Source organism: Fukomys damarensis, unplaced genomic scaffold, assembly GCF_012274545.1.
Source record: "Fukomys damarensis isolate Sample0158 unplaced genomic scaffold, DMR_v1.0_HiC HiC_scaffold_37, whole genome shotgun sequence".
Taxonomy (NCBI): Eukaryota; Metazoa; Chordata; class Mammalia; order Rodentia; family Bathyergidae; genus Fukomys; species Fukomys damarensis.
In genome coordinates, this window is record NW_022900949.1 from 67,102,393 (window position 1) to 67,111,137 (window position 8,745).

At 35.2% G+C, this 8,745-nt stretch overlaps 2 protein-coding genes across 12 annotated transcripts in view; one reads left to right on the forward strand and one right to left on the reverse strand.

Annotated features, from left to right (window-relative positions):
* Med12l (mediator complex subunit 12L) overlaps nt 1-8,745 on the reverse strand; it is a 305,898-nt gene that overhangs the window by 201,985 nt on the left and 95,168 nt on the right. For 9 of the 11 annotated variants that reach the window (XR_004515566.1, XR_004515567.1, XM_033759542.1 and 6 more), the window contains 3 exons: nt 7,363-7,577; nt 5,875-5,979; nt 4,847-5,023 (listed from right to left, as the gene is read on the reverse strand). Coding sequence is in view for 9 of the 11 variants with exons in the window: in XM_033759542.1 (XP_033615433.1) it covers nt 4,847-5,023; nt 5,875-5,979; nt 7,363-7,577 (497 nt within the window). In the remaining 2 variants the exon portion in view is untranslated. The remainder of the gene's footprint in view (nt 1-4,846; nt 5,024-5,874; nt 5,980-7,362; nt 7,578-8,745) is intronic. The other 2 variants (XM_033759546.1, XM_033759543.1) reach the window with 1 other exon arrangement.
* Nucleotides 77-1,036, forward strand: Gpr171 (G protein-coupled receptor 171). The gene has a single exon (XM_019207649.1). The coding sequence runs from the start codon at nt 77-79 to the stop codon at nt 1,034-1,036; it is 960 nt and encodes a 319-aa protein (XP_019063194.1).

The following is an 8,745-nucleotide window of genomic DNA, read 5'->3' on the forward strand; positions in this document are numbered from 1 at the left end:
AAAAAAAAAAAAAAAAAAAAAAAAAACAGATTCCCTGGATTTTTTTAAATTGAAGTCATCCTTCCTGTCCCTCAAGATGACAAACAGTTCGTTTTTCTGTCCAGTTTACAGAGATTTGGAGCCATTCACATATTTTTTTTATTTAATTTTCCTTGTTGGAATTATTGGAAGTTGTTTTGCAACTTGGGATTTTATACAGAAAACTCCAAACCACAGATGTGTAAGCATATACTTAATTAATCTTCTTATGGCAGATTTCCTGCTCAGTTTGGCACTACCAGTGAAAATTATTGTTGACTTGGGTGTGGCACCATGGAAGCTGAGGATATTCCACTGCCAAGTCACAGCGTGCCTTATCTATATCAATATGTACTTATCGATTATATTCTTAGCATTTGTCAGCCTTGACAGCTATCTTCAGCTGATGCACAGCTGCAAGATCTACCGGATACAAGAGGCTGGATTTGCCAAAATGATATCAACTGTGGTGTGGCTTATGGTCCTGCTTCTAACGGTCCCAAACATGGTGATTCCCACCAAAGACCTTAAGGAAAAGGCCAATGTGGGGTGCATGGAATTTAAGAAGGAGTTTGGAAGAAACTGGCACTTGCTGACAAATTTCATATGTATAGCAATATTTTTAAATTTCTCAACCATCATTTTAATATCCAACTACCTTGTAATTCGACAACTCTACAGAAACAAAGATAATGAAAACTATCCAAACGTGAAAAAAGCTCTCATCAACATATTATTAGTGACTACTGGCTACATCATTTGCTTTGTTCCTTACCACACTGTCCGAATCCCATACACTCTCAGTCAGAGAGAAGTCATATCTAACTGCGCGACCAGGATTTCGCTATTCAAAGCCAAGGAGGCCACTCTGCTCCTGGCTGTGTCGAACCTGTGTTTAGATCCTATTCTGTACTATCATTTCTCAAAAGCATTCCACTTAAAGGTCACTGAGACTGTTGCTTCATCTAAGGAGATGAAGAATCAGAAAGAAAAGTCAAGATGTAAAAATGAGGTATAAAATATGGGACTGTTCATGCTATCACTTCCTACCTTACTGGATCACAAAGCTTCTTACAGCCTTGAAAGAGATAATAAAATCTTGATAATAAAAAATACAGAGAGCCAGCAACTGTGGGCTGCTTTACACGGAAACCTTGTTTCTAAATACAAACCAATCTTATGTTCTTACGGTTGTTGATACTTCTTAACCCAATGTTTGTATAAGAAAACTGAAGAGTCAAACCCTGTATCTTTAAAAGCAAAAGGAGGTTTATGACTTAATATTTTAAATGTCTGGAATTGATTTCTTGATGAAATATACAAAATAATACCTGTATAATTTGCTAGTAAGCCCTTCAATCACACACAAAATCTTTAAAGTTTTTGGTAAATACATTACTTCAAGAAATAATAACCTGTTTACTACCCTCTAATTTTTAGCACAAAAGGTTTTTTTCAACACAACAGCTAAAAACCTTCATTAATACAGATAAATTTTTACACTAAAAATACACAGATAAATTTTTAATATAACCTACATTCTACCTATAGGTTATAAAGGCTTCCTTCTGTAGGTAATGATAAATCTAGTGATTTCTTGTTTTCACTTTGTCATAATATTCAGTGCTCAGGGTCTATTGCATTTATAAGGGGAGTTGTTAAATTACACTAACTAGTGGAACTACTGTTTTAAAACTAGATACTCACAAAAGGTATGGAAAAACAGCACCAGTCAAATGATTTTAAAATAGACTCACAAGACTCAACATAGCAAGGCCATGTAAAGAACAGAGCATGGGCTATGCTGTGGTGCTGCTCAGGTCCAGAAAGCAGAACCTGACCCCACAGGGGTCTGCAATATAATTCAGGAGTGATTCCAGCTCTTGTGGCATAATTCTGGTCAAAGTCTTCCCACCAGCAGTGACACAGACAGGATTCAGTACATGACACTTAACTAAAGACTTATTAAAGAGAGGACTAGAAAAGTTAAGCATACCTGAGACTGTTTTCAGTGTTCCTATTGAAACAGTTGGTAATACATTTTTATTAGCTGCAATGTTTAAGAATAGTATTCTCGAAAGCCAGGAAAATAAGTTTGATTACAAACTTATTTTTGCACTTGAAGAATTATTTTCTTTTTTCCTTGTTTTTTTTTTTTTGAGACAAGGTCTTTCTATACAGCCCAGGCTGGCCTCAAATTTGTGGTGAATCTCCTGCCTCAGTATCCCAAATGCTAGGTTTACAGGCTTGGGCCACCAATCCTGCCTAAGAAGGCTAAGAAGTATTTTGTGAAGCTTAAAATTCTTGTCCACACTTTCACAAATGTATTCTCTGACTGTGAAGTGAATAATAAATCTTAAAATGCACAAAGTGCCTATAAAATAAGTGCTGATAAATTCTAGGTAGCTAGCATAATGACATCAACACACATGTGACAAAAACTTACTAAAGTATAGATGACTTACTAAAGTTACAGAGTGGAATGCCTATAAACTAGAACTTATACTTGTCAGCAGACTAAACAAAAACAGATCGAGTCATGATTCATATAAGAGCCTACACTAAATTTAATTTTTTCTGGACCTTTGATCAAGTTCCCTTTTGTTCTCTTCTCTTAGTTTTTACTCATTAAGGCTACACAGTAGAATTAGAGTTAAAGCTTTTTTTAACCATATCCTTATATTCTACTCACAGGCATGACAGGTTAGTCATATTTCCCGCATTCTACTGAGGATGAGAGTCAGGTTCTCAAGAGCAGTCTTACGAGCTGTATTATATTAGCACATACTTCTACTTCCCTTACTGATGGCTTCTTCTGAGTACACTTAAGGTAAAGGGGAGTTTAGAGCAACTGGTGGTGGAAAGCTATTTAAAAAGTTGTCTAGAAGTTCTATTATGATTACATTACAGTTGAATTGTGTCTTGATTCATCACTGGGAATCATCAAAATCTCTCCTCTACGGATGGCAGAAGCTGGGAAGAATTGTGTAGTCAAGGTCACAGGACCATTAGAATAAAGATATTGATGTATAGTGCCCTATTCAGACAACTGATATATGGAGTAAGACCTACAAAGCTCTACTTACCCAAGCAGGTAACTCTCAACCATTTCAATATTTTATTCTATCTCCTCATTTTTACTTTTATTTATATATAAGGTTTTTATTTTGGAGTAACATCAGATTTACAGAAAAGTTTCAAACATAGTGTAGAAAGCTCCCATATATATGCCACTGAGTTTCTCCAAATGTTAATGCCTTATACAACCACAGTACATTTACTGAAACTAAGGTGAATGTTGATGCATTAATATTAAACTTCAAACTTAACGTCCTTATTTTTACTCTGAATAGTGTAAAACAAACCCCAGACATACTGGTAGTCTATCCATGAATTCTTCAGAACACAGCTCTAAAATACATGGTCATCCTCTATGTTGCCCTAAATAAACTGTCAGATTTTTTTTTCTATTAAAAATTGCTGGTGTCTACCGGTAACAATTAGAAAGTATTGATATACTGGCCTAGGATTTAGCATGCCAACCAAAGCTCCTAGAAGAGAACTAGAACGTAACACACACTTATCAAAATTGCAGTTTGATACAGAAGAGCATCCTATGAAAAATGTGGCTCATTGAAATTGCCCTTACCATAAAATTGTAGAAAACAAAGTTAGTGAACCCCAGAATTTAAAATATTTTCAGAAATTAGCCCAATTTTCGTTAATAATATAAAAAATTAATCTTGGTTTCCTTTAGAATAAACATATCACACATAGTTAAACTCCAACACAAGGGAATAAAAAAAATTACAATGCATTATGCACATGTATCAACTTGCCAGAACAAATGCAATCATTATGTACTACAACCATGTACTAATTTTTAAAAAATGTTTAAAGCATATTTTTCGACAATCATGAACTTTTTCAATGTTCTAATTCTATTACATATTTAAAATATATATGTGAGGGGCCAGGGATTTAGCTCAGCGGTTTGGTGGCCTGCCTTGCAAGCGCAAGGACCCGAGTTCAATCCCCAGGACCAAAACAAAGAAAAACCCAGAAAAATAAATAAATTAATACATATATGTGAAATACGTTTCACTAGACTTGCAACATATGCAGGCAATGGAAAATAAAATGTGTTTCTATTAAAAAAAAACTGCAAACCTAAATTTCTCCATATCCTATCTAGTTCTTAATATCAAGTCCAAAGCCAAGGCAATCTCAACTATAATTTCTTCGAAGAAGTTTTACCCACTTTCTCAATCAGTTGCTCTCTTTTCCTCCAATATGCATTCTCTGAAAGCAGAAGGGACACAGGAATGCAAAACAGTAAACCTTCCAGTCGGCACTCAAGAGTGCCTACAAATAATAAAACTAATGAGTGTTTCTCATGCTATAAGCATTTGTCTCTCTTCTTACTCATCTTTTCTGTTCCCCTAAAGTCTTGATCATCTGTATAATACACAAAGTACCTATCACTATATGGTACACATAAAAGCTACTCCATAAATGACTTTAAAACTATAGTAGGAAAATACATTTACATATCATTTGCAATGACCCAAATGCTTTTGATGGAAGAACAATAATACAGAAAATTCTGTTAAAGCTAACCAGCCACTAATATTACAATACAAACTTGGACTACAATCAGCTCATTAACTCTATGACTGGAATTACAAATAACAGGTCAACAAATACAAAAAGTCACCTGATATCTTTATGTGTAAGCCAGAAAGGTAGGTAAATTATCTGACACTCAATTCTTAATGACCTCCCAATAAAATAATTAGGGTGTAAAGTAATGGAAGCAATGACTTACCAGAGGTATAGGAAAATGTGTTGCATACTGCAGGTGACGGAGGAGGTCATAATTAGATGGAAAAATTAATTCCCTCGGCTTTTCCCTCTTTGCCAATTTCTCACCATTAATGGACATTCTTCTGCCCAAGGAGGAGTTGGTATTCTCACAGGACTCTCCGGGCATGGGAGAAAAGATCTAAGTCATGTAAAACAAATGTTGGAAATTGTAAATGAAAGAAAACAAAATCAAGCCATAGTGTTACAAGCTAGAATTTAAAACACACAAGATGTTCATACAGGATCTTTTTCTATTTACCAACTAAGCAAAAAACAGTAGAAATTTTATTTCCATAAAATTCATGTTCAGATCAGCAGGAATCTGTATTATCCCACATTTAGATAATAGAAAATGAAATCCATACACAGGTTTAAAAAAATGTGCCTATACCACCCAAAGACCAGAGATAAAAACAGACTTATAGGTAAATGCTATCCTCATATAGGGCTACATTTCTTCCAAAAACACAATAATAATTAACTAATAAGACTAATGAATAATAGATATCAAGGTTTTAACATGCACGCCAAATGATTTTGGAGTTATACCCTAGAATTCATGAGAAACAAACAATAAGTATTCTGAGAAACAGCAGAAGAATGAAAGTACAAGTTCGGAGATGAAAGCTCTTCCTTAGAAGCTCAAGACACACATATACACAGTGAGTCAGCACGGACTGTCAAGATGAAACTGCACTCATGCATTCCTGAGAAACAATCTCAAAATGAATTAAGAGTCACAGTCAGTGAGGAGGACAGGGCGCGTTATAATTGGCAAAGGAGAAAATACAATTAAAACTGAGGATGAACTGAAGTTATAAAACTGTAGGACAGGATCACTGTGACTCAGGGTGGCTCATGGTAGAATCACATTCACATCACAGGTGTACAAGTCATTCTGATACATGGGGCAAAAAACAAAAGGACAGGGACAAGTTGGGGTGGGAGGGGGTGGGTTAAATGTCAATAAGAATTGAATGTTGAACCTACTGGAAACTCCGAACCAAAGTCAGTTTTAAAGTCACTCTTGTCTACTTCATCAAAAATGTTAGTGGTTCCTGAGTCAATGCCCATATGCGCCATAATACTCTGTTCCTGATAATTGCCAGAGAAAGAAAGTCATGTTGTAAATTCTGTAGCTTAATAAACTGAGGCTAAAAAACAGTGAGATCTTTAATCATCCTTACCCCACCCTGCATATTTTTTTCGTAGAAAAGCAGAAGGAAGTTTTAACACATGCATTGCTTTGAAAAGTCACATTCTTTTCTTTCATGATGAGAATGTTTTAACTTTCATGGTATTTTAAGGCAAGAATACACAAACTTCCTAATCAAAAACCAAAAAAGGCTATAGTTTCCTTCTCTGAACTGTTCGCTGTCACAAATTCAACAATATCTTTTAGTGAGCAAAACCTAAAATTATACCTAAGAGATAAGATATCTAGACATCCAAGAATAGAAAGGAGCAGCAGCTTAGAAAATATGTCAACCAGTAAAATAATTTTAGTTTTTACTCTTGAAACTTCTATGAAAAAAGTGAGAAACAATACTACTTACAATAAAAAATAATCTAAAAATCATGTGCCTTTTGGAAAATAAATCTTACAAGTACAAATTATGTATCTGCACTTGCAATTCTATAGCAATGCATTTTTTTTACAAATACAGCCATTATTTTAAACATAAACATATATGATTAAGTGCTTTCAAAATCAATATGAAGCTTTATTCTAGGGAATTTTCACAAACTGCTGTTACTACTTAAAATATTTAAGCATGTGGAACAACATACAAAATACCAGAACTTGGCAGAAAATTATATAGTCATATTCAGAAAACAAAATAATTTGTTGAAAAGAAAAAGTCTACCATATTTGAGAAACAGATTAAATTTTCAATAAATGGAAATGAAAGTATAATATGTTATGGCTAACACTGAATTTCCAATTATGTATGAAAGGTGCTACAAGAACCAATGGTACACTGGGGAACAGATGCCCCTTAGAATGAAAACTCAGTTAGTTTTTAGGGTCAAACAAGTTTGGTCTTGAGGACAACACTGAAAGAAAACTGGAGGCTAGAAAGATCTAAAACTAGAGGCATATTAGTCTCATTAAGTATTTACAATCTGTCAAATATTTTCATTAACCATGTTATAGTAGATAAAAGAAAATTCTGGAAGACAAATTATAATTATAGTCCAAATGTCCTTTCTGAGTACAGAGTGGAGATAAAAGAACATTATAGGGCCGGGGATTTAGCTCAGCGGTTCGGTGGCCTGTCTTGCAAGCGCAAGGACCCAAGTTCGATCCCCGATACCAAAAAAACAAAAAACAAAAAACAAAAAACAAACAAAAAAAGGACATTATAGAAAAGAACACAATGAAAAGGTGACCAACCTTTCCATCACCAACACCCATCTGAAAGCGGCCCCAGCACAGTTTAGTGTGCGGGGTGGGCATCACACCCAGAGTCATACCTCCATTTTGACATCGTGGTCCTTTGAATAGTGTTCATCTGCATTGTCCCCTGCTGGTGACCGTGACCCAGTGGAGGCAGTGACTGACAAGTCTCCTCGAGATATGAGTGTGCACATGTAGGCATCGTGGGAAAAGACATCATGGCGGATGAACTCACAGAAGAGCAGCACCAGGTTCACAAATTCTACCTTTTCACACTCACTGTTTGGATCCGCTGTGAGGGAGCAAATTCAATCAGAAATTTCTCGACTGTACAGGAAAAACCACCAATTACTAAGATTTTAAAATAGTTTCACTATCTTTTATAATCAGTCTTTTTTTAAACAAACAATTTATTGGAAGATTTACTGAGGCTCTTGTGCTTTGTACAAAGCCAAAGGGAAGGTTTTCCTTGGCCAAGTACAACTCAAAAGTAAAAAAAAAAATACAATTCCAGTTTTAATGGTAGTGGTCCCTGACAAATAAAAAACTAAGCAATAGCATAAACAAAGCATGGCTAGCCTACCACACTGTATTTTTACTACTAAAACAGTTTTCAATCAGTTTTAATACCTTGTGTATGTCTGCATATTTTGAGGGCAGATATGTGCATTGTTTCAAAGACAACTTCACAAGAGAACTACAATTCAAATGGTATTTGAAAAAAAGACAGTAAACGGGATCTACTGGAAAAGGGAAACGAATAAAAATGGTACAAAGATGAAGTTATGTCATCCTTTTGTTTTTTCACTTTCATAATCAGTCTAATTGACAGTGTGACTTTCAATACTGTAAATTTTATATCTCTACCTTTGGGATAAGGCTAAAAAATGTGAAACCCTATACCTGGTACTATGACATTAGGAACACCAATAGAAGACAAACAGATCTACCCAAAAGCATGAAGCTCAGCCCACATTTCCTCTCACTCACTATCACAGTCAAGGACAAGCAGCCCCTAAACAGGGAAACAGGACAGTTCCTCTAGTATATGCCATACAGAACTAGCTAAGGCATAGAAGGAGAAAGTTTTCCCAAAGAAAAAAAAAGGAATTCGAATGGGAAGAAGTAAGCAAAAAGTAAATGTACATCTCCTCCAAGCTGCAAGGAATTTACAAGATGTGATCAAAATATACCATAAATGTTTAAACTGAAAAATGACAAAAGTGAAAGACATATTGCCATTAATCCCCCTCAAAATACTGCCCCTCACTTCAAACACACTTATTGAATTGTTCTTGCAATTCTGTGAAACAGTTCTGGGAGTCTTCTTTCACACCCTTACAAAGTACAATAAAAAATACAGTGAATAGGGCCAGGGATTTAGCTCAGTGGCACCGCACCTGCCTTGCAAGCGAAAGGTCCTAAGTTCAATCCCCATTCAGTACCAAAAAAAAAAAAAA